The following is a 26728-nucleotide window of genomic DNA, read 5'->3' as shown; positions in this document are numbered from 1 at the left end:
CGCAAACGGCACAGGTGTGAGATTTGTTTCACTATAGAAGCACTGGTCCTCTTAAATTGTAATTCCAGGTTGCACAAAAATATTTCGGGGCATATGACGGTCTGCTCTGCCATTGCTCTCCTTCACAAAAAGGCTGTATACAGTCATGACAGGTATAGGGTTGCTATAAGACGAAAATAGGAAAATAATGGAACCGTGATAAAACTATGAAATAACTCCCCAAAACCATCTGATGTATATATGTAATTTATTACTAGAATTGTGATCACAGACCTTCCCAAAAATACATTGAATTGAGTTTTAATATGCTCGACCCTGCTTCATTGTTTTCAATGTAATTCCGTTTAAAATCTGGCTCCCAGTGTGGCTTTACTTCCGGGGTATTATGATGCATCTGACTCAGTGCTTGACTTAGGCCGGAACTGTCCGGAGTGCCGTCACGGCACCTCCAATTTTGGGGGAACGTCGTATGGGCTCCTCTATAAAAGAAAGTGCCTTATCACCAGCCTGGATTCACACACACACAGTGTAAAAAAAAAGTTGATCAAAGCGGAATTAAGGCGAGATCTGCAATGAATAACAATGGAGAGTGGGCATTCATATCCTGATTCAACTGTTCAAGTTTATTTGCCGCTAGTCTGTGAATCCGGTGTATACGTGCCAGTAGTCTGTTCGAGTTTGAGAATTCGCAGATTGAGAATGCGCCAGACTGAATGTGCAGGATGTGCTGTTCCAAATTGCCAAATGAGGGTTCTTACGGTCATGAAAATCCTGGAAAATGCATGGAATTTTAACATGTTTTCATTTTTTAAATATATGCTCAATCACTTAAAAATGTACATATCAGCCATGATCAGAATTAGGCCTACCCTTCAGTGCGTCTCTCTGTGTGTGCTGTGCTTCATCTGCATGTGTGCCAGTGCGAATGGGCTGTTGCTCGAGGAGAGAGAGACATTTCAGCAGCAGGTAGCCTAGAAAATAATTAGATTAACTATATAGCCAATTCAAAGCATAGCTTGTAGTACGGCTAGTTATCTTGCTAGTTAACTTTTTAGCTATAAGCATTAACGTTGTAGACTCGTTGTCGTCTTTCCACCGGCACTGTTGAGAACTACTGTACGATTCAAGAGTTGGACACACCTACTCATTCCCAGTGGCGGAAGAAGTACCCAATTGTCATACTTGAGTAAAAGTAAAGATGTCTTAATAGAAAATGACTCAAGTAAAAGTGAAAGTCCCCCATTAAAATACTACTTGAGTAAAAGTCTAAAAGTATTTGGTTTTAAATATACTTAAGCATCAAAAGTAAATGTAATGTTAATATACGTTAAGTATCAAAAGTAAAAGTATAAATCATTTCAAATTCCTTATATTAAGCAAGTAATTACATTTTTTGGATAGCCAGGGGCACACTCCAACCACTCAGACGTAATTTACAAACTAAGAATTTGTGCTTTGTGAGTCTGTGAATCCACCAGATCAGAGGCAGTAGGGATTACCAGTGATGTTCTCTTTATTAGTGCATGAATTGGACCGTTTTCCTGTCCTGCTAAGCATTAAAAATGTAAAGACTACTTTTGTGTGTCAGGAAAAATTTATAGAGTAAAAAGTACATTATTTTCTTTAGAAATGTAGTGAAGTAAAAGTTGCAAAAAAATAATAATTAAGTAAAGTACAGATACCCCAAAAAACGACTTAGTTTTCTTTACTGAAGTACTTTACACCACTGCTGATTCCAGGATCTTTCTTTATTTTTACTATTTTTTACATTGTAGAATAATAGTGAAGACATCAAAACTATAAAATAACACATATGGAATCATGTAGTAAACAAAAAAGTGAAACAAATCAAAATATATTTTATATTTGAGATTCTTCAAAGTAGCCACCCTTTGCCTTGATGACAGCTTTGCACACTCTTGGCATTCTCTCAACCAGCTTCATAAGAAGCCTGGAAGATGTGGAAGATGTGCCTGGAAGATGTGCCTGGAAGATGTGCCTTGTTAAAAGTAAAATAGTGGAATTTCTTTCCTTCTTAATGTGTTTGAGCCAATCAGTTGTGTTGTAACAAGGTTGGGGTGGTATACAGAAGATAGCCCTATTTGGTAAAAGACCAAGTCCATATTATGGCAAGAACAGCTCAAATAAGCAAAGAGAAACGACAGAGTATCATAACTTTAAGACGTGAAGGTCAGTCAATCCGGAAGATTAAGAACTTTAAAAGCTTCTTCGAGTGCAGTCGCAAAAACCATCAAGGACTATGATGAAAATGGCTCTTAGAGGACCGCCACAGGAAAGGAAGACCCAGAGAGATACGTCTGCTGCAGAGGATAAGTACATTAGAGTTACCAGCCTCAAAAATTGCAGCCCAAATCAATGCTTCACAGAGTTCAAGTAACAGACACATCTCAACATCAACTGTTCAGAGGAGACTGTGTGAATCAGGCCTTCATATATATATATTTTTTCACCTTTATTTAACCAGGTAGGCAAGTTGACAACAAGTTCTCATTTACAATTGCGACCTGGCCAAGATAAAGCAGAGCAGTTCGACACATACAACAACACAAAGTTACACATGGAGTAAAACAAACAGTCAATAATACAGTAGAAAAATAAGTCTATATACAATGTGAGCAAATGAGGTGAGATAAGGGAGGTAAAGGCAAAAAAAGACCATAGTGGCGAAGTAAATACAATATAGCAAGTTAAACATTGGAATGGTAGATTTGCAGTGGAAGAATGTGCAAAGTAGAAATAGAAATAATGGGGTGCAAAGGAGCTAAATAAATAAATAAATACAGTAGGGGAAGAGGTAGTTGTTTGGGCTAAGTTATAGATGGGCTATGTACAGGTGCAGTAATCTGTGAGCTGCTCTGATAGCTGGTGCTTAAAGCTAGTGAGGGAGATAAGTGTTTCCAGTTTCAGAGATTTTTGTAGTTCGTTCCAGTCATTGGCAGCAGAGAACTGGAAGGAGAGGCGGCCAAAGGAGGAATTGGCTTTGGGGGTGCCCAGAGAGATATACCTGCTGGAGCGCGTGCTACAGGTGGGTGCTGCTATGGTGACCAGCGAGCTGAGATAAGGGGGGACTTTACCTAGCAGGGTCTTGTAGATGACAAGGAGCCAGTGGGTTTGGCGACGAGTATGAAGCGAGGGCCAGCCAACGAGAGCGTACAGGTCAAAGTGGTGGGTAGTATATGGGGCTTTGGTGACAAAACGGATGGCACTGTGATAGACTGCATCCAATTTATTGAGTAGGGTATTGGAGGCTATTTTGTAAATGACATCGCCGAAGTTGAGGATCGGTAGGATGGTCAGTTTTACGAGAGTATGTTTGGCAGCATGAGTGAAGGATGTTTTGTTGCGAAATAGGAAGCCAATTCTAGATTTAACTTTGGATTGGATATGTTTGATGTGAGTCTGGAAGGAGAGTTTACAGTCTAGCCAGACACCTAGGTATTTGTAGTTGTCCACATATTCTAAGTCAGAACCGTGCAGAGTACTGATGCTGGACGGGCGTGCAGGTGCAGGCAGCGATCGGTTGAAGAGCATGCATTTAGTTTTACTTGTATTTAAGAGCAGTTGGAGGCCACGGAAGGAGAGTTGTATGGCATTGAAGCTCGTCTGGAGGGTTGTTAACACAGTGTCCATAGAAGGGCCAGAAGTATACAGAATGGTGTCGTCTGCGTAGAGGTGGATCAGAGACTCACCAGCAGCAAGAGCGACATCATTGATGTATACAGAGAAGAGAGTCGGCCCAAGAATTGAACCCTGTAGCACCCCCATAGAGACCGCCAGAGGCCCGGACAACAGGCCCTCCGATTTGACACACTGAACTCTATCAGAGAAGTAGTTGGTGAACCAGGCGAGGCAATCATTTGAGAAACCAAGGCTATCGAGTCTGCCGATGAGGATGTGGTGATTGACAGAGTCGAAAGCCTTGGCCAGGTCAATGAATACAGCTGCACAGTATTGTTTCTTATCGATGGCGGTTAAGATATCGTTTAGGACCTTAAGCGTGGCTGAGGTGCACCCATGACCAGCTCTGAAAACAGATTGCATAGCGGAGAAGGTGTGGTGGGATTCGAAATGGTTGGTAATCTGTTTGTTGACTTGGCTTTCGAAGACCTTAGAAAGGCAGGGTAGGATAGATATAGGTCTGTAGCAGTTTGGGTCAAGAGTGTCCCCCCCTTTGAAGAGGGGGATGACCGCAGCTGCTTTACAATCTTTGGGAATCTCAGACGACACGAAAGAGAGGTTGAACAGGCTAGTAATAGGGGTTGCAACAATTTCGGGAGATAATTTTAGAAAGAAAGGGTCCAGATTGTCTAGCCCGGCTGATTTGTAGGGGTCCAGATTTTGCAGCTCTTTCAGAACATCAGCTGACTGGATTTGGGAGAAGGAGAAATGGGAAAGGCTTGGGCGAGTTGCTGTGGGGGGTGCAGTGCTGTTGACCGGGGTAGGGGTAGCCAGGTGGAAAGCATGGCCAGCCGTAGAAAAATGCTTATTGAAATTCTCAATTATAGTGGATTTATCGGTGGTGACAGAATTACTGCAAGAAACCACTACTAAAGGACACCAATAATAAGAAGAGACTTGCTTGGGCCAAGAAACACGAGCAATGGATATTAGACTGGTGGAAATCTGTCCTTTGGTCGGATGATTCCAAATGGAGGTTATTGGTTCCAACCGCCGTGTCTTCGTGAGACGCAGAGTAGGTGAACGGATGATCTCCTCATGTGTTGTTCCCACCGTGAAGCATGGAGGAGGAGGTGTGGGGGTGCTTTGCTGGTGACACTGTCAGTGATTTTTTTTAGAATTCAAGGCACCCTTAACCAGCATGGCTACCACAGCATTCTGCAGTGATACGCCATCCCATCTGGTTTGGGCTTAGTGGGACTATTATTTGTTTTCAACAGTACAATGACCTTATTTGACCAAGAAGGTGAGTGGTGGAGGGCTACATCAGATGACCTGGCCTCCACAATCACCCGACTGGTTTGGGATGAGTCGGACCGCAGAGGAAGGAAAAGCAGCCAACACGTACTGAGCATATGTTTTGAACTCCTTCAAGACTGTTGGAAAACCATTCCAGGTGAAGCTGGTTGAGAGAATGCCAAGATTGTGCAAAGCTGTCATCACGGCAAAGGGTGGCTACTTTGAAGAATCTAAAATATATTTTGATTGGTTTAAGACTTTTTTGGTTACTACATGATTCCATATGTGTAATTTCATAGTTTTGATGTCTTCACTATTATTTACCTAAAATGTAGGTAAATTACTAAAACTAAGAAAAACCCTGGAATGAGTAGATGTGTCCAAACTTTTGGCTGGTGCTGTATATATATATTTTTGTTTTAGCAAAACAGGTGGGGCTCAAAATAGGTGGGGCTCTGCCCCTGCCCTGAATGACGGGTCGCCACTGCTCCTGCACCTCTCATCCCAAGTCAAGCACTGATATGACAGTTGCTTCTCTTTACATTTCTTGCTTTGTCCGAACCTAGCATTGAATCAAGGCGATTTGTCGCTGTAACGGCTTTCTTCTGTGGACGAAGGAGAGGACCAAAGCGCAGCGTGGTTAGTGTTCATCATGTTTAATAAAGACAATAAACGTGAACACTACAAAATACAAAACAACAAATGTGAAAAAAACGAAACAGTTCTGTCTGGTGCAGACACACGAAGACATGAAGACAACCACCCACAAAACCCAACACAAAACAGGCTACCTAAATATGGTTCCCAATCAGAGACAATGACTAACACCTGCCTCTGATTGAGAACCATATCAGGCCAAACATAGAAATGGGAAAACTAGACACACAACATAGAATGCCCACTCAGCTCACGTCCTGACCAACACTAAAACAAAGAAAACACAAAAGAACTATGGTCAGAACGTGACAGTCGCGCTATGCAGAGACGTCCCAAGGATCCCGGATAGCATGGACGACGCCACTAGTTGCCACAAGTCATGAACCCCCCCTATTTCTACAATTTATTTTCTTAAATCTAGCCCTAACCTTAGCGCTAACCTTAACCACACTGGTAACTTTTGCCTAACTCTAACATTAAATTATTACATTTTGTGGTAACTAATGTAAACCATGCAGATGTTGATCTTTTCCGAGGAGCAGGTTGCTCGGCAACCCTCCTGGACTTGCCCGGGCAGGCCTGCCCCTCACCCGGCTACAGCCAGCGTGAGAAACTTGATGGCAAAAGTTTGAGATTTAAACAATTCTGAACTCTGACCCACTAAACATCTTTGCTAGAGTCATGATAGTGTTATTATACAAAGCAAGTGAACTTCAAAATGTGGTGTAGTTTTATTGGGATTTGCAGCTGTTGTTTGTAAGTAATGAATCTACTAGCTTCTGAAATAACTTACTCATCCTTTAATATAGACCACATGGAAAAATTTATAAATCAGATTTTCAATATGAATAAAGACTTGTTAAAGTGCCAAAAAATCTGCATTTTGACATGTCCCTCATGTTTTTCTGACTTCTAGAAGAGTTTCAACGTAATTTCTGAAGATTATTATTTATTTCACGTGATTAATTTAGCTTTGTCCCTCATTTTAAGGTCAACGCTGTTAAGTGAACTGAACTCTCGTTTTAATATGGTGATATTATTCCCCCCAAAAACAAAAAAAACTTTGAACATCTAGTAGTCAAATCATAGTGTAAAAGCAGGTGAGTTGGATCTACTGGTGTTTTGTGGTGGAAAACTGAGACGGATGACAATAACACGTCAACCCTGTTTCCTATAGATAGATAGGCTAGAAATGTTTTAGCAATTACATTTTTTTGTGAAGCTTGCATTCAATTGCCCCTCCCTGTTGCACACAGCAAGCTTCCATTCTCCATGTCACAAGAGTTATGGCTAATTTAAGATGAAATTAAACCCTGTTACGTCAACCCTGTTAATTGGCACTTACTTTATTAATTTTTCTTTATTACTTTATACAATTTTCTATAACAGAATGTCATAGGTGAAATAGTTTTTTTTTTGCAAATTACACTACCCAAAAGGCACTCAACTGGTGGAATGACCCAGCTGTTGGATACAACCCTCCTCCAATCGGGCCCGGGCTCAAACAGTATTTGTTTATATAAAAGATTCTTAAGCCGTGTTTAAACGAACTTGCCTGGCACAGTGGAACCAATGGAATTGGAAGTCCCAAAACTACAAACCCCAACCATCTGGAACTCCAGACAGACTCAATCAAATGTTCAAAGTATAAAGCAAAACAAATACTATTTGAACCCAGATCTGCTTCAAATAGCTATGTCAATACAAATGTCTCAAGCTATCTGAAACAAAAGACATGTGCCCATGTGCCAGACTAGTGTTGTCATAAACATGGTCTCTGTTGTGTAGTTCCTGATGCTGCACCCACTGACGTTGGAGGAGGGGGCGGCAGCAGATCAGAGTTGGTTGTTACATGGGAGGTAAGTCATCTTTTGTTCCAGTCTCCTCTAATTTATTTATTTTACCTTTATTTAATTAGGCAAGTCAGTTAAGAACAAATTCTTATTTTCATGACGGCCTAGGAACAGTGGGTTAACTGCCTTGTTCAGGGGCAGAACGACAGATTTTTACCTTGTCAGCTCAGGGATTTGATCTTGCAACCTTTCGGTTACTAGTCCAACACTCTAACCACGAGGCTACCTGCCGCCCCTGTAAAGGCAAACTGTTGTCCTTACTTGTATATCATTGAATAAGGTGCTTATTATTTTACATTAAATCAGTTAGTTGGCTTGTGGGTGTTGTAAATCCAGAGCTGTTGAAATGTGGCTCCGGAGCAGCGGTTGTAATTCCTTAGTTGAGGCGCCCGTATAAGCCCTTGGCAAACAAAAGCAGAACATGCCACCTGACAGATGAATTGTTTTCAATTAATGATACTTTGAATGGTTAAAAGGGTACAATTCAATCAAATCAGAACCTTGGAAATCCCACACTGCTGCAAAACTGCAGTACTGCAAAGTTACATCAGAACAAATGTTTAGGCATCATAAGTGCCAAACAAATAATGTAATGATGATATAAGCTAAATACATTAAGAATTCTACTCTTCACCTAATGTGTTATTATTGAAAAGATTTAATTTCAATAACTGTGGGAATAATGTTCCATTAAAAAGGCTACAGGGAAATATATAATGCTCCCAATAGTTTTAATATCTGCTTTTCTTGCTCATTTCAATTATAGTCAGGTAGCAAAGAAAACAAATTTGCAGGTCATGGTTGTGAGATTGGATGTGTTGGTGTCTGGCGTGATGACTCTCTGAATGTGTGTTTTGTATGTGTTTTAATATCACTATAGTTGTGTTTCACTCCCAGCCTGTTCCCGAGGAACTGCAGAACGGTGAGAGCTTCGGTTACATTATTGCGTTCCGTGGCCTCGGTGAGATGACCTGGACCCACGTCGCCACCTCTGCTCCAGGGGCATCCCGCTATGTGTACCGGAACGACAGCATCGCTCCCTTCTCACCCTTCCACGTGAAGGTGGGAGCCTATAACAGCAAAGGGCAGGGCCCGTTCAGTCCCGTGGTCACCATCTACTCTGCAGAGGAAGGTGAGAGATAAACCATGTATACTCCAACAGTTCCAAAAAAATGTCCTTTCCTTGCTTCATTGGTTTCCACAACCACTCATTTGAAAGGGTATGATAGGATTTATTCCATGTACCCTGACTGTTTGACTGTATTAAAGCACAAGGCGAGACCCAAATGCACACATAGGAGGCCAGATGGTTGGAGTCTTACAATGATTATTATAATCAAAAAGGGTAGGCAAGAGAATGGTCGTGGACAGGCAAAAAGGTCAAAACCAGATCAGAGTCCAGGAGGTACAAAGTGGCAGACAGGCTTGTTGTCAAGGCAGGCAGAATGGTCAGGCAGGCGGGTACAAAGTCCAGAAATGGGCAAGGGTCAAAACCAGGAGGATGAGAAAAGGGAGAATGCAAAAAGGAGGAGAACGGGAAAAACACTGGTTGACTTGGAAACGTACAAGACGAACTGGCACAGAGAGACAGGAAACACAGGGATAAATACACTGGGGGAAACAAGCGACACCTGGAGGGGGTGGAGACAATAACGAGGACAGGTGAAACTGACCAGGGTGTGACAGACTGTTGTACTGTGTGTCCAAAATGGCACTCTATTCCCTATATAGTGCACTACTTTTGACCTGAGCCATAGTGAGCTATTTCAGACACAACCCCAGTTCACATATTGAAAGAATGCATTGTTGTGTTAGGGAGGTGCACATTATGATAATATACTCAAATGTAACTATAAATCAATCAAAACAAAGCGTACCCCACTTTATTTGGATAGTCCCCTAAACATGGTCTACAAATGCTCAAAATATCAACAAACTATCAACTGCAACTCTGTTGATTGAAATACAACAACATGCAAGAATTAGAGCTAGTGTTAGGGTTAGTGGATAGCTAGTTTAGTTTGTTGAATATCTATAAACCATCTATAGGGGACTATCTTAAAGTAACTGTCCAGTGTTTCCAAATTTCTATGAAATATATGTATATATAATTGTATAATTATTTTAAATATGAGTGAAATAGTTTTCCATCCAACAAAATGGGGATTAAGTAGGTTAAAAAGCAGCTTTTCTGTGTTGGAAGGGTGTGGGAATATACCAGTCATAAAAAATATGAAGTTGAGTAGACAGCTGATTGGCCAGCTCATCCTCTTCAGGAAGATGACATCATCATTTACGAGGAAATAGCAAACATTTTTTTAAAGGTCTGTTTGAGATACAAGTTTGAAGTGGGATTTGTGAAGTGTTTTTTTAATCCAATTTATGCTTTGGCCACAAATACAAGTATAGGATGAGTCATATAATGTCAACAACATTGTTTGGGTATGAATTAACAGAATATCAACTTTTAAAAGTGAGATTTTCACTGGACAGTTACTTTAAATAAAGTACCAAAGTTAATATACTCAGCAAAAAAATAAACGTCCCTTTTTCAGGACCCTGTCTTTCAAAGATAATTTGGAAAAATCCAAATAACTTTACAGATCTTCATTGTAAAGGGTTTAAACACTGTTTCCAATGCTTGTTCAATGAACTATAAACATTTAATGAACATGCACCTGTAGAACGGTCGTTAAGACACCTTCAGCTTACAGACGGTAGGCAATTAAGGTCACAGTTATGAAAACTTAGGACACTAAAGAGACCTTTCTACTGACTCTGAAAAACACCAAAAAAAAGATGCCCAGGGTCCCTGCTCATCTGCGTGAACGTGCCTTAGGCATGCTGCAAGGAGGCATGAGAACTGCAGATGTGGCCAGGGCAATAAATTGCAATGTCCGTACTGTGAGACGCCTAAGACAGCGCTACAGGGAGATAGGACGGACAGCTGATCGTCCTCACAGTGGCAGACCACGTGTAACAACATCTGCACAAACATGACACCTGCGGGACAGGTACAGGATGGCAACAACAACTGCCCGAGTTACACCAGGAACGCACAATCCCTCCATCAGTGCTCAGACTGTCCGCAATAGGCTGAGAGAGGCTGGACTGAGGGCTTGTAGGCCGGTTGTAAGGCAGGTCCTCACCAGACATCACCGGCAACAACGTCGCCTATAGGCACATACCCACCGTCGCTGGACCAGACAGGATTGGCAAAAAGTGCTCTTCACTGACGAGTCGCGGTTTTGTCTCACCAGGGGTGATGGTCGGATTCGCGTTTATCGTCGAAGGAATGAGCGTTACACCAAGGCCTGTACTCTGGAGTGGGATCAATTTGGAGGTGGAGGGTCCGGTGTGTCACAGCATCATCAGACTGAGCTTGTTGTCATTGCAGGCAATCTCAACGCTGTGCGTTACAGGGAAGACATCCTCCTCCCTCATGTGGTACCCTTCCTGCAGGCTCATCCTAACATGACACTCCAGCATGACAATGCCAACAGCCATACTGCTCGTTCTGTGCATGATTTCCTGCAAGACAAGAATGTCAGTGTTCTGCCATGGCCAGCGAAGAGCCCGGATCTCAATCCCATTGAGCACGTCTGGGACCTGTTGGATCGGAGGGTGAGGGCTAGGGCCATTCCCCCCAGAAATGTCCGGGAACTTGCAGGTGCCTTGGTGGAAGAGTGGGGTAACATCTCACAGCAAGAACTGGCAAATCTGGTGCAGTCCATGAGGAGGAGATGCACTGCAGTACTTAATGCAGCTGATGGCCACACCAGATACTGACTGCTACTTTTGATTTTGACCCCCCCTTTGTTCAGGGACACATTATTTCATTTATGTTTGTCACATGACTGTGGAACTTGTTCAGTTTATGTCTCAGTTGTTGAATCTTGTTATGTTCATACAAATATTTACTCATGTTAAGTTTGCTGAAAATAAACGCAGTTGACAGTGAGAGGACGTTTCTTTTTTTGCTGAGTTTACAATAAACCAGTTGTCACCAACCGGTCGATTGCTATCGACTTGTCGATCTCCAAGGCATTTCTAGTCAATCACCAAACATTTCTGTAGAAAACCCAACGATAAAGCCTTGTGCTCTTTTTTGTTGTTGTCTCGGGCTGTTGGTGGTAGGTGCAGCCAATTCAGCTGCCCTGCGCGCCGTGTAGGTAAACTGTTGCCAATTCATGTGTCTGAAGGTAGGCCTGGAGAGGAAATCAAGTGCATTATGCCACCGCTGGCCAATCAGATTGCTCAGGTGACCGAGTCTGCAGTAACCTAGCAGGCATAAAAGAAAACTACGGCAAATTTGATACTGTGAGATTCCTAACGTTTAAAACCATGAGAGACAACAACCCATAAAATTCAACAACCCATAAAATTCAACAACCCATAAAATGCGCATTCTTCCTATTTCCACTCAGCGCTACAACAAGCAGTGCAGCAGTAATGAATGAGTAGGAAAGTGTATATAGGCTTGCGTTATTGTTATTATTAGCGGCTTGGGTCATTTTTAATATCAAGGAATATTTCACTTTCTCTGTTCATAGGAGTAACAACATGGAATTGTGCATGAGGCAGAAATAATGCGGTGCGGTGCGACTCGAATTTCGCCATCAGCTGGAAGACGGTGTCCCTTTTTGGTCAGTGTCAGTGGAGGAAAGGGAGAGCGAAGGGATGTTGAGAGACGTCCCTCAGTCTGCTGCTCTTTCCCTCCGCTGAGACTGACCATCAGATGCAGGCACCATCAGCCCAGTAAAATAAAAAGCAAATGATTTAAATGTATGCCTACTCAGCTGTGCCTCACAAGTAATACAACAATGGAAATATTACCAGTGTGATCATATAGCCTACCTCAAATTTTGAAATCTAATTTTAAAAGAATGTCCCGAACAACAATGCATTGGCAGGTAAATTCATGCAAAGCCAGTATGCTGTTTAATGTATTGAGCCTATAGCTTACTGCACAGACCTCATTGCAACAGTATTGTTTTTAACAGTATTGTTTTGACTCAGAAAAGGTTGGTGACCACTGCAATAAACTGAAGAAGGATCATAAATGTTTGTTTGAAAGGGGTTGTCTTTGTCTGTAGAGTCGTTTGCCTTGGTTGTTTTTCAATAATGGGTGAAACTCTCCTCGGTTGTGTCTTTTCAGAGCCGAGTGGTATGCCAGGGGGAGTTTGGGCCAGAAGTGTTTCCGCCTCAGAAATTGAAGTGAATTGGCAGGCTCTATCCTTTACTCCTGAAAGAGTTCTCGGCTACGAGGTATATTTCCTGTTTTAAATGTAAATGAAACAGCGAGTTTGTGCAACACAATTACAATGCCTGTCGTCACCCACAGTGTACCTCAAAGCCTCAACTTCAAATGTCATGTTCCCATGGTAACGGCTGATTTAATTGGATGACTTGTGTGGCAAATTATCCAGGCCTTCACAGCAGCATCCTGAGAGCACTTTGGCCCTTTTTAAAGAATACAAAGCAAAATGCTGATCTACCTGCTTTTTTACTTCCTGCCACCTGTACTCAACACCACAAACACATGACGCAGGCTGTGTTTTTGGGCCAGAAACATGCCAAGCATTTAACCACTTTCCAGAACCTTTACCCTAAACCAGGGCTGCCAACTTTTGAAGATAGGAAATCTCACTCCAAGCTATCATAAATCTGAATGCTCCACCCAAAAGCAAATTTTCTGCAATTCTGTATATTTTCACACAGCTTTGGCCATGACCAGGGTGGAATACAATTTTTTTTAAATCAAGATTAATTTAAAATTGAATACACACTCAAATCTCAACGACTTGGTTTTAAGTTACTTTAAGATTATTTGAACATGAAATTTGGAGACTGCCAACTGGTGGAAAATGCTAACATTAACGGTTGGTGGCCGTGGCTAACCATAGGATGGATTGCAGTCTCTCCTTGTCCATAAGAAATAAACAAGTTAAAATGTAATTAATTTGGTGAACTATCCCTTTAAATTAGGAATGTAGAAATTCCTGCATAGAGGAAGCTCCCCAAGAAGGTTGGCCACCCCTGATCTATGTTTCCCAAATACTGGGGATTTGAACATGTGACATTTGATTTCTACAAATTACCCCACATTCAAAAAGATCTAAAGAATATCAATCTTCAGATGGTTGAGGCTGATTTTCAAAACCTTTCTATCATCTTTCTGTACATAGGCAACATATTTTGCATTCATACCTACCACATCTGTCTAGCAGCTTGTGCACAGTACTAAAATGTCAAAACAGGATATTTGAGACAAGGGGCATTTCAATATAGCCTATTCTCATTTTATGACGTAGCCTATATTCAGCACTGCCCATAAATGCGTACACAAATGAATAGCCCTCATTGAATAGCCCTCATTGAATAGCCCTCATTGAATAGCCCTCATTGAATAGCCCTCATTGAATAGCCCTCATTGAATTGTTAAAAAAACAAAAAAGATCCATTCAAAGACAAGTTGGCATATCAGATTTCACATTTAATTACACCAGCAAAATTGGTAAGAAGTGAAATAGTAAAACTATGGGGAATAACAGTAGTGTTCTTGCTAAGATAGGCACACCAATTAATCTATATGTGACCGACCGGCTCAAATCGGTCTTATATAACAAAAGTTGAGATGTTTTTTACATTGGATAAAATTAGAGTATCATACAATGGTTTATCATACACTACAGTTGAGAAACAATGGGAAAGTAATTTTGCTTTGAAAGTTTTTGAGGAAATGGCCTTTGAATCTTTTGGTACAAATACTGGAGAGCCCTTCAAAAAGACAGAAGCATGGCAGACCAATTCAAACTCATCTCTCTGCATTTTCAGCCCACACATTATCTCAGCCAATCATGGCTAGCGGGAAGGTTGGTGACTTTTTAAGTGGCTTAACCAACTAGGCTCGTAATTGAACAATTTTATTCGTATTTACAGATGGCATACAAGTTTGTTATTAAGGCACATGAAAGTTCACATGTTCAGAAGGCATTCTGCCAACAAAAAAATAGTTTATGTTCAAATGGATCTCTTGTGAAGTAGTCACCTGCGACATACGCCTAGTTTCCTGAAGCGGGTCACATATTTAGCCCATTGTAGGGGATGGATATTGTTCTAGTGACTTAGACCAAATACATTATTGTGAAAGACCCCCCCCCCCCCCCCAACTAGAGCCAGTTAAACATTTGGGTTCACAATCTGGGCAAAATAATATTCATTATACAGTAATACAAAATCAGGTCACCCTTCCAAAATTCCTGCTGAACAAATTATGTGAATAATGTGACCTATGGATCTGGGCTAATGCAAGTGGTGAATTAAATCACTATGGTAGGCTATATTATCGCATACTGTCAAAAGGAAGCATTTTGCGACAGGGGCAGGTTGTGACAGCAAATTTATTTGTTGATAATTATGTGTACAAAACAGTGCTACAAGTTGTTGTGCTGCTCTTTGACAATTGAGTTCATAAACTTTGTTCAGCGTAGAGCGAAGATGCCTGTCCAGTCTGTCGTGGCTGTCTTCCACAATCGTGGGAGGTGTTTCTTTACGAACACGTATCCAATCACCATTTGTACCTGACCCTTACTAAACCAATCACAAGCCTCAATGTGACGGGGTTCACAATGCGGTGGCAGGAAGCTGAAGCATCTCCCAGGTTGAGATGCCGCGGTTGAAATGTGAATGCACTGAATATACACTGGATTAAATAGAAAATAAAAGCAGTACTTTTTTCAATGCATGAGAAATAAGAGGTGTGGCGTGTGAAGAGGGTCAAATGTGTGTGTCTCACCCCCAATGCCTGGGAGTTGGCAGCACTGCCCTAAACTTAACCTTAAACCTAACCTTTACCAAGTTCTTGCTTAAAGTATCACCCTTCGGGATTCATGAAAATAATTACCTTAAGCGAGGCGGGAGTAAAAGGCGTATAGCCAACCAGAGCTCAGATATTAGCATAAACCAAATCCCCAGTTTGAGATGTCTCCACATGTCCACAAGTCTGTAGCATTGGTTGGTTGTTTATTCAGTGTGTCAATGTGTTTACTTCTGTCCATATTCAAGTAATAGATGAAAAGATAAACTCCCATTTCCTCCAATTTCAACAGGTGGTGTACTGGGAGGATGACACCAAGCCAGAGACGATGGGGAAAGTGAGGGTACCCGGGAGTCAAACCTCAGTCACTGTTAGTGGCTTAGAGCGAAACACTCAGTATTTTCTCACAGTCAGCGCTTTCAACACAGCTGGTACTGGCCCTTTCCTCCCCGCCATCAACGCCACCACCAAGAAATCACGTAGGTGTCTTGAACACACTAAAATACTGACCTAGACGGTCAATGGAGGGAATTCCATCAATTGCTCAGCAAAAGGGAAAATGTATTAATAAACTGGACAAATGTGTAGTGGACAGAGGTGTAGTGTTCACCATTCTTTTTAATTAATGCCAAGTGGGGAGGACAGAGGAGGGCGTTAACGTATTTCGGCACGTTTACTTTTTGTCACGGCAGTGGTTGGGAAATGGCTCTAATTTAAAGGGTACATTTTAACTGCATGGTGGGTAGCTGTCAGGAGAAAAGTGTGTAGAGTAGAATGAGCCAGGCCATAGAGACACTATGACTGGTGATGATGACTGGGTGAGGTCATGACTTGTTATGGTAACATACAAAGAAACTTAACGACAGAATGCTGCTTGTGTCCAACAGCACCCGGACAACCTCCTCTAAATGTTGAGTGGACCTTGATTGGCTCCCAGATCACTATATACTGGGAGCCGGTGGTAGCCATGGAAACAGAGTCAGAGGTCACCGGTTACCAAGTGAGTTCATATTATCCTCTAACTTCCCACTTATTTCCAAACTAGTAATGGCAAATTAGTCCAGCTACATATTTATCAATATCTGCTGTACTACATATTTCTGCTGTACCTACATCTTTTAGTTATTTCTGATACATGTCCAGGAAGAATCACATACCTTGAGTGGTTGTCTGGTCCATCACCCAGTATAGTTTCTAATGATAAATCCCATCCTAATTTTTCACCAATCAACTTGCTGATTATGAAGAATGCTACTCCATGTTTTCTATTTTCCTCCCCGTCAGCTGTCTTACAGGAGTCTGAAACATAAGGAAGAGAACATGCTCTTGACAAACAATTCCACAGCCGAGCTGACCCTCGTTGACAACGAAGACTATGTCATCCACATAAGGTCGCTGAGCGAGGGAGGGCTTGGCCCAGCCACAGATCCCATCCGCATCCACAAACTAAGTAAGCTGCTCATAATGTAAAGCATTAACTGATCTGGGTTCAGCGAAAATATACAGTACCAGTCAAAAGTTTGGAAACACCTACTCATTCAAGGGTTTTTCTTTATTTGTACTATTTTCTCCATTGTAGAATAATAGTGAAGACATCAAAACTGAAATAACACATATGGAATCATGTAGAAACCAAAAAGTGTTAAACCAATCAAAATATATTTTAAATTTTAGATTCTTCAAAGTAGCCACCCTTTGCCTTGATGACAGCTTTGCACACTCTTGGCATTCTTTCAACCAGCTTCAACTGGAATGCTTTTCTAACAATCTTGAAGGAGTTCCCACATACTATGAGCACGTGTTGGCTGCTTTTCCTTCCTCTGCGGTCCGACTCATCCCAAGCCATCTCAAATGGGTTGAAGTCGGGTGATTGTGGAGGCCAGGTTATCTGATGTAGCCCTCCATCATTCTCCTTCTTGGTCAAATAGCCCTTACACAACCTGGAGGTGTGTTGGGTCATTGTCCTGTTGAAAAACAAATGATAGTCCCACTAAGCCCAAACCAGATGGGATGGCGTATCGCTGCAGAATGCTGTGGTAGCTATGCTGGATAAGTGTGCCTTGAATTCAAAATAAATCACTGAGCGTGTCACTAGCAAAGCACCATCACACCTCCTCCTCCATGCTTCACGGTGGGAACCACACATGCGGAGATCATCCGTTCACCTACTCTGCGTCTCACGAAGACATGGCGGTTGGAATCAAAAATCCCAAATTTGGAATCATCAGACCAGACCAGTCTAATGTCCATTGCACGTGTTTCTTGGCCCAAGCAAGTCTCTTCTTCTTATTGGTGTCCTTTAGTAGTGCTTTCTTTGCAGCAATTCGACTATGAAGGCCTGATTCACGCAGTCTCATCTGAACAGTTGATGTTGAGATGTGTCTGTTGCTTGAACTCTGTGAAGCATTTATTTGGGCTGCAATTTCTGATGCTGGTAACTCTAATGAACTTATCCTCTGCAGCAGAGGTAACTCTCTGGGTCTTCCTTTCCTGTGGCGGTCCTCATGAGAGCCAGTTTCATCATAGTGCTTGATGGTTTTTGCGACAGCACTTGAAGAAGCTTTTAAAATTCTTGAAATTTTCCAGATTGACCTTCATGGCTAAAAGTAATTATGGACTGTCGTTTCTCTTTGCTTATTTGAGCTGTTCTTGCCATAATATGGACTTGGTCGTTTACCAAATAGGGCTATCTTTTGTATATCAACCCTACCTGGTCACAACACAACTGATTGGCTCAAACGCATTAAGTAACTTTTAACAAGGCACATGCATTCCAGGTGACTTCCTCATGAAGCTGGTTGAGAGTATGCAAAGCTGTCATCAAGGCAAGAATTTTGATTTGTTTAACACTTTTTTGGTTTCTACATGATTCCATGTGTTATTTCATAGTTTTGATGTCTTCACTATTATTCTACAATGTAAAAATAAAGAAAAACCCTTGAATGAGTAGGTGTATCCAAACTTCTGACTGGTATTGTATTTGTTAATGAAGATATTAACAAAATACGATAGGCCCTTGGACAAACTTAATGTGACATAATGTGATGTTTCAATCTCCATCGGGACAGGGGCAGGTTATTAGAAATGGATGGATCTTGGAAATATGTGTAGACCGTGGGTGTTGAATCAAAGAAGCGATTGACCAGAGTCTTTTGTAGATTTAATACGTTCTGCTCACAAAGGAGAAGCAGTTCAGAGGGACCAAGAGTCTTGTCTCAGCTTATATCCAAAACTAGTTATATCGATATTATGTGAGCGCATATTGCCATTATATTACCATCAGGTAGTTACAGCTGAGATGGCACTGGAAACACTATTTCCATCAAGATGAAAACAGTTTTTCAACAGTTGTTCTCTAGATTAAGTCATTTAGGAACTTGATAACCTAGCCAAGACAGTTTGTCCTCCTGTGACTGCCCTCTTTTGGGCTCCGCAGGCTCATATTTTGCTGAAATATGCAGCACAATCTATCTATGTCACTAAGTTTCACTTCCCTTCTCACTGGATACTATATTACCTTCCTGGGAGACTTCAGGAGGAGACCTCTTCCTTTCCTTTAAATGCTAATTAGAGGTTCAAGCAGCGAAGCTCGCTTTGGGCCCACAAAAGGCTAGAGCCGGCACTGTTTATTGTTTTTGTTGAAGTTCATTATTAGTAGTTCGAGCTGCAAAGCATTGAGAAATCCTATTGTCATTATTTTTAAACCGGTTCTTCCATCACAGAAAATTAACATGCAAATGTCTGTGAGATGGTAAGGCCTAGGAGGGTGCATCTTGGCATGATGGTAAAGGCTTATAGTCCACACCCTCTCATGCAATGCCATGCCAGTTAGCCAGATGGTGGCGCTATAACACACAATTGAAAATGCCCCTCACCCCGTTTGACCTAGAGTCGCAAAATACATAGGTACATAGGTCCGCCATGATGGATATTCCTCCATTCAGAATTTTGTGGAAAACACTGGGCAGACCGGAAGGACTGGGCAGACCTGGATGAAACTTGATATATAGCATCTATGGACCAAGGTCTCTGAAAACAATATTTTTCCGACTAGTATCACAAACAACATGGCAGCTATGGACAAATAAACATTAAAGTGGGCGTGACCTGACACATAAATGCATATGAATCTGACATGGATATTTATATTGATACATTGTAACAAACACTGTCAAGACTCAACATATGCAAGCACATGCAGATTAACAACACTGTGGCTCTACGACAGGCACATATTTATATCTATTGATCTGTTTGACTTTGGCACACATGCTCAGCGATGTGAGCCTAGCTAACCTCTAGAGTATGGTCAGTTTGGCCCAAGGTGGCGCTGTTGGACAGGAAAAAAACATTAACGCAAGATCATTGGCTTATAACGGCCATGTTGTTTAAACTAGAGTCTTCGAAAATAAAGACGTGGGTTTTAAGACGTGGGTCCATAGAAGCTATTTACCAAATTTGGTGTCGGTCAGTCCAGTGGTTCTGGCAAAAAATACGTTCAGTTGTCAACATCATTAAACATTTTTAAAAATCCATCAAAAGCATATTGCATGATCTATTTGATATGGAGTTACGATATTTGGCAGGTGTGTTAAAGTTAGAATCCTTAGTTGCAACATCGATTTTTAGACATAAATGACTGATATACACTAGTGTACAAAACATTAGGAACATAGACTGACAAGTTGAATCCAGGTGAAAGCTATGATCCCTTATTGATGTCACCTGTAAAACCAATTCAATCAGTTTAGATGAAGGGGAGGAGACAGGCTAAAGAAGTATGTTTAAGCCTTGAGACAATTGAGACATGGGTTGTGTATGTGTGCCATTCAGATGCAATTTAAGGTCCTTTGAACGCGGTATGGTAGTAGGTGCCAGGCGCACCGGTTTGAGTGTGTCAAGAACTGCAACGCTGCTGTGTCTTTCCACGCTCAACAATTTCCTGTGTGTATCAAGAATGGTCCACCACCCAAAGGACATCCAACCAACTTGACACAACTGTGGGAAGCATTGGAGTCAACATGGGCCAATATCCCTGTGGAATGATTTCGACACCTTGTAGTCCATGCCCCGAGGAATGGAGGCTGTTCTGATGGCAAAAGGCGGCAAACTCAATATTAGGAAGGTGTTCCCAATGTTTTGTACACTGTGTATACCCATTGATTCTTGAAGAATAGAACTTATATATGCCTCCATGAGCTTTGTTCAACTGTAATACCCCATCAGAACCCAAGATATAAGCTTGTTTAACTCCAATGTTTGTAAACAATGTAAATGTAAACCAACACTGTATATCCTCAAAACATGGTTAAAAGTACACTGAACAAAAATATAAACTCATCATGCAGCAATTTCAAAGATTCTACTGAGTTACAGTTCATATAAGGAAATCAGTCAATTGAATTGAATTAATTAGTCCCTAATCTATGTATTTCACATGACTGGGAATACAGATATGCATCTCTTTGCCTCATGCAGCGCGACACATCTCCTTCTCATAGAGTTGATCAAACTTTTGATTGTGGCTTGTGTAATGTTGTCTCACTCCTCTGCAATGGCTGTGCGAAGTTGCTTGATATTGGTTGGAACTGGAACACGCTGTCGTACACGTCGATCCAGAGCATCCAAAACATGCTCAATGGGTAACATGTCTGGTGAGTATGCAGTCCATGGAAGAACTGGGAAATTTTCAGCTTCCAGGAATTGTGTACAGATCCTTGCGACATGGGTCTGTGCATTATCATGCTGGAACATGAGGTGGTGGTGGCGGATGAATGGCACGACAATGGGCCTCAGGATCATGTCACGGTATCTCTGTGCATTCAAATTGCCATCGATAAAAGGCAATTGTGTTCTTTGTCCGTAGCTTATGCTTGCCCATACCATACCCCCACCGCCACCATGTTGAACTGTGTTCACAATGTTGACATCAGCAAACCGCTCTACCACAGTTGAAACCGGGATTCATCTGACAGTTTCTGACAGTTTGTGCAGAAATTCTTTGGTTGTGCAAACCCACAGTTTCATCAGCTGTCCAGGTTTCTGGTCTCAGATGATGCCGCAGGGGAAGAAGCCAGATGTGGAGTTCCTGGGATGAAGCGGTTACACGTGGCCTGCGGTTGTGAGGCTGGTTGGACGTACTGCCAATATCTCAAAAACAACCGGCTTATAGTAAGGAAATTAACATTGAATTGTCTGGCAACAGCTCTAGTGGACATTCCTGCAGTCAGCAGGTCAATTGCACGCTCCCTCAAAACTTGAGTCATCTGTGGCATTGTGTTGTGTAACAAAACTGCACATTTTAGAGTGGCCTTTTATTGTCCCCAGCACAAGGTGCACATGTGTAATTATCATGCTGTTTAATAAGCTTCTTGATATGCCACACTGGTTAGGTGGATTGATTATCTTGGCAAAGGAGAAATGCTCACTAACAGGGATGTAAACAAATTTGTGCCCAAAATTTGAGAGAAATAAGCTTTTTGTGTGTATAGAACATTTCTGGGATCTTTTATTTCAGCTCATGAAACCAACACTTTACATGCTGCATTTATATTTTTGTTCAGTATATAATTTTTACATCGTGGATGGTCAGTCATTGTATACATAGCTCTGTCTATGAATTTGAGAGTGGTTACATTTCTCCAGGCCCATGCCTCAGCTTTTTACCAAAACAGAGGCGGGGTGGCAGCTCTGTTATTGTTTCTACTAAGGATTCTAGCTTTAAGGAGTACAGAAGTAGCTCATCGAGAATCCCATTTTGTCCTGATAATGGCACTGTGGTGCCATGAGTTTTGAACCCAGCTATGGTTGCTTGCAGCTATATTTTGTAATATTGATATTCTGTGTTGAGCCACTGAAAAGGATGGAGAGGATTGCATTCTAAACTGGCCTTATTTATAAAATGTATTTTCAGATAAGAAGTGTCCCCCCCCTCTATGTTGTATATTTGTTTTGTCTGAAAATAAAGAAATAAACAGAGTCTGTATTTGTACTTCTTTTTTGTTTTCCTTTAACACCCATTTTGTGTGGAAGCACAAACCGTATTAGCAAATTTGCTTCGCCCTAATTTTTCTCTTGAGTCAGCTTTCATTTGGTCTTAATTGTTATATTTGATTATGTAACATGCTGTGTTGAAGGCATGTGTTAATTAGCTAGGGATGTATATTAATAGGAATGCATTATTATTCATGTGAAAATGACATGGGTGGTGTAAGTTGGTCTAGAGGTAGTGCTGCCGACTCTGGATTACATGTATCGCCCCTGGAGACCAGGGTTCGATTCCCTAGTCCCACCCCTTCACTATTCGATTTGTCTGCATCTCATAACTGCTATTTGGCTCTATTATATAAAAAAATAGGAGGGGAAAAAAACACAAAAATAACATTACATGGGGCAAATACCTACGTTGAGGTATTATCTCTCTCTGTTTCGTAAATCCTTAATGTTGGTGTTGTGCTTTGTTCTAGGTATGAGTGCGCGAGGCTCGAAGGCCTGGAGTCTGAACACATCCCCTGTCTCTCTGCTCCTCGGCATCGCATTTTCAACGTTCAGGTCTACATCGTGACAGAATGTCAGGCTACTATCTGGTTTACAGATAAAATAAGCTGTCTCTGCTCCATTCCAAATGACCCATCTACAATTATAATTTTTTCTAACTGTGTGAAAGTAATGGTAGAGACCATCCATTTTGGAGGCAAGACAATAAGCGCATTCATTTAGGGAGTTTGTGAAGAAATTTTTGTTGTTGTTTGGGCACATGTTTTGATGAACATTGTGTTAGGTCAAGTGCTGTCAACTTCTGAAGGTATCTGCTTGGGTTGTACATTTTAGGTGGATGTTCAGATGAATGTGCTGTTTTGACTTTTTGGAGCCCTGAATGATACAAATGCCTTACTTCCATTCATGTGCCAAAGTAGTTTGAATCGTTTAGTTGTAGGCTAAATGTTAAGCTAGCGATGCCATGCTTTTTTTCCCTTCATATTTTCATTTGTAATTAAACCTTGTCACACTCAAAGCTAGTTATGAAAGTTATTACCTATGGTAATAATACTTGTCATTTAAACTTTCAAGGTTGCGATATGAAGTTGACTTTTGTAATTTTGACGTACTCTGAGGTGGTCATCGAAGCAAAAACTTTTACTGGTGTTTGGCTGAGCCAAGTTAAGTTCTCTTGCTTACTCATTGAGTAGACACAACCATTTGCCTGTGCCTGTGCCTTTGAAGATCTGTGTAAGAGTGTGACAAAGAAAATCGCTTCACTTGACTTATAGTCAGTGTTGTGCAGCATTTCAGAGCTCTTTAAGTGATCATTATCGTATAATTATGTGCTACATGAAACCCATAAGACGAGAGCTGTTTGAGAGAGTGCAAGCCATTTTCTCAATGTTTTCATTTTGTCATTGTGGTAGAGACTTGATTGTATCACGAGGGCTCCTTACAACTATAATGAGACAAAATCTAAAAACTGACCTTACAGTGGATGGATAGATTGCTTTTAATAGGAGGACTGTCTTTACCGCACCGCACCCACTACCAATATGACACCCACCTGGGTGATGCACGGCAGCCATTTTGTGCCAGAGTGCTCGCCTGTTGCGTGGTGAAAATGGTGCCAAATGTGCCAGTCTGACATTGAAATTGAGCCACTAGCTGAGACCCAAGCAGGCAAAGTCATTTACCCCCAAGAAATCCATGGAGCCTTACTGTATATGGAACTCATGCATGACATTGACTTATAGTCAGCTGTGTTAAATATGTACTAGACTTGCCTATCATTTGTTCAAGGTTCAATTAGCCTTTTCTTGAAACTTATGTATTGTACTATAGGCCCTACATATTTTTCAGCGTAGCCTCAACTGCTCAGGTGTTCAGTCTTTTACACACCAACTTCACTGGTCATAAAGCAGAGAGCAGCTATATCAGACGGCTGACAGCACATGATACAGTGGTCTATTTAATGCCCTGACTTGACAAATGAAAAGTCTGATATCTGCCATGATTTAGCAGCAATTAAAACATATTAATAAATTAGAGTGAGCCTAGGGGCCTCTATGGGAAAGGGCATAGGACTAATGGTTCTATGACACCACAGAAGATTAATGTATCAGGATTCAGTGAGAGGAGCTAAATCAGAACGATTCCATCAGGATGGAAATATGGTTGTGTGTGTGTGTGTGTGTGTGTGTGTGTGTGTGTGTGTGTGTGTGTTAATAGATGCATATTACCTTGCATCAAATCAAACACTATTTGTCACATAATGCCGAATACAACAAGTGTAGACCTTACCATGAAATGCTTACTTACAAGCCCTTAACCAACAGTGCAGTTCAAGAAGAGTTAAGAAAAAATTTACCAAATTAACTAAAGTAAAAAATGTAATAAAAAAATAATAAAAAGATGACGGTGTCTTTTGGAAGGCCAGTGAGTCATTTTTATAAAGCTCCAAATAATTTATTGTTCTGGCAATCAAACATTTGGGACATTTTTGTGCTCACTTTCAAATAGAATAACAACACCATGAAGTTGCACATCTGCGATGGTGTAAACGGAGTTGTGTTTATTAAGCACCAAATGGAAGAAAACTAACTCAAACATGGAGGGACTACCTGGACTAAGAAAGGCTCCTTTTCACTTCCCATTGCAAAATGTTTTCCATTGCGTGCCCTAATGAGCACGATCCAAGTTCAACCGATACGTTTAAAAAAGGCAACAGTTGTAAAGGGCTTTGTTGGATGATAAGATCAGATCTCATTACCACTGCTGGCAACTTAAAGAAAGCTGTCTTTGAGTAATGTGTTTTTGTTGATATGCTTGTTTTCGTGGCTTTCTCGTGGTTCATCTGTACACTCTGTTTTATTTCATTACAAACCAACCAGTGTTTACAAAAGAAACTGTATCTTTATGACTGATTTCAATGTTTAACTGATTAGAAACTCACAATATACAGTCTATGAACTTTGTGTCCTTAATGCAGAAAGGTCACCTCCATCTTTGTTTTGTAATGTATACCGTAAGTACTGTGGAGATCTTGTTTTTTTATGTTTGATTACAGGCTTTTTTAGTTGACAATTCTACACAAAGGTCAAGTGTTGCTTTAAAGAGATAAAAAATAAGTTCTAACTTGTTTAGAAATACATTTTGATTGGTCTGTCGCTCCCATGTACTATGATATGGACCAATGCCCTCAAAGAGGTGTAAAACCTTGAAGGAAACTTTAATTTGATTTGTCCCCAAAATGCAATATTAATTTTGAATGCAATCCCTATTAAATTCAAGAATTCTTAACTATACCAGAGTGATATTGTGACGATTTGGTCAACGGACAGCAACGTTTTCCCTTATGAATGGTACTTGGAAAACCGATCATCTGTTTTTTGTAGCACTATATTTGTACAACATGATTCAAACTTATTGAGCTTGACTAATGCATTATTAAAAGTAAAGACTGACATCAAACAGTACTGTATAGTTAATTGGTCACCTATAATGCCAGTCTTTCGTGACAAAAAAGTTTAGGGGCTGTGGTTAGCAACACTTGGTCTTTATGTTTCACACTGCAGTATTAAAACAATGTTAAGTGATCTCCATGAGATTGTATCAAGAATGTTTTCACGATGAAAAGTAATTGGCTGATCTTGTATACTGAATCTGTGCATGTACAATATTGTTTGGTGCATTTATGTTTTCTAAAACAAAAAATTAAAGGAAAACGATTTACAGAGGATGTTCTCTTCAGTGTTGTTGAGTTGTGTGACTTATACTGTATAATGGCAGTCTACTTTGACCAAGAAAGTAGAATAGTCAGTATTTATTTCATTCATATCTTTTTCTGATTTGTCCAACTACTGATATTGATTTGCTGACATTGAACAGCTGACCAAAGGATCCTTCCATGAAGTGCACATGAGTGCACCATTAAAGACTTAGTTCTGTGTCTTCCTATTTTTAAAAGATCAAATAGATTTTTGACATATGCACAGACACTGCATAACTGCAATCACAAGAAAATGATAGTACTGGACACAAGCATAATGCTACTATAATAACAACTTTTCAGGATTACAGCCATGTGTCCATTAATATCGGTTAAGGCAGAACAAAAGTCTTGCGTAATTGGTCAGATGCTCGGTTAAATTCTGGGTCCATACTTAAGAGAAGAGATAGAACGACGATCGAAACCGGAAGGAAGAGCTTCACCCTCTTTTGCAAGTTACCCGCAAGTTTATGGGCCAAATTTCTCCTACCCTTCCGAAATTCGAAAGATGCTGGTTGCGTTCGACTGTTTTGACGTTGCCAGATCTTACAAAGCCTGGATAGGTAGTGTAACGACCCAGGGTTTATAAGCGGGAAATCGACTCTGCCGCACGAGCATGCTTTTGCGGCACAGTCGATAGCGCGCCGGACCTCGGGCTAGAAGGTCGAAGGTTCGAGACATGCCCCCTGCTGTTTCATTACATTGGTG

General features: G+C 41.1%; 1 protein-coding gene across 1 annotated transcript in view; it reads left to right on the top strand.

The window, feature by feature from the left end:
- Positions 1-25977, top strand: part of LOC120059321 (contactin-3-like) — a 70209-nt gene extending 44232 nt beyond the window's left edge. The window contains exons 16-22 of the mRNA XM_039008287.1: positions 7384-7454; positions 8346-8580; positions 12607-12716; positions 15560-15746; positions 16155-16267; positions 16552-16717; positions 22734-25977. Coding sequence (XP_038864215.1) covers positions 7384-7454; positions 8346-8580; positions 12607-12716; positions 15560-15746; positions 16155-16267; positions 16552-16717; positions 22734-22831 — 980 coding nt within the window. The 3' untranslated portion in view covers positions 22832-25977. The remainder of the gene's footprint in view (positions 1-7383; positions 7455-8345; positions 8581-12606; positions 12717-15559; positions 15747-16154; positions 16268-16551; positions 16718-22733) is intronic.
- Positions 25978-26728: the final 751 nt, after the last annotated feature.

Source organism: Salvelinus namaycush, chromosome 14 (assembly GCF_016432855.1).
Source record: "Salvelinus namaycush isolate Seneca chromosome 14, SaNama_1.0, whole genome shotgun sequence".
Classification (NCBI taxonomy): Eukaryota; Metazoa; Chordata; class Actinopteri; order Salmoniformes; family Salmonidae; genus Salvelinus; species Salvelinus namaycush.
Note: the sequence above shows the minus strand (reverse complement) of the source record. Positions and strands in the feature narration are given on the sequence as shown.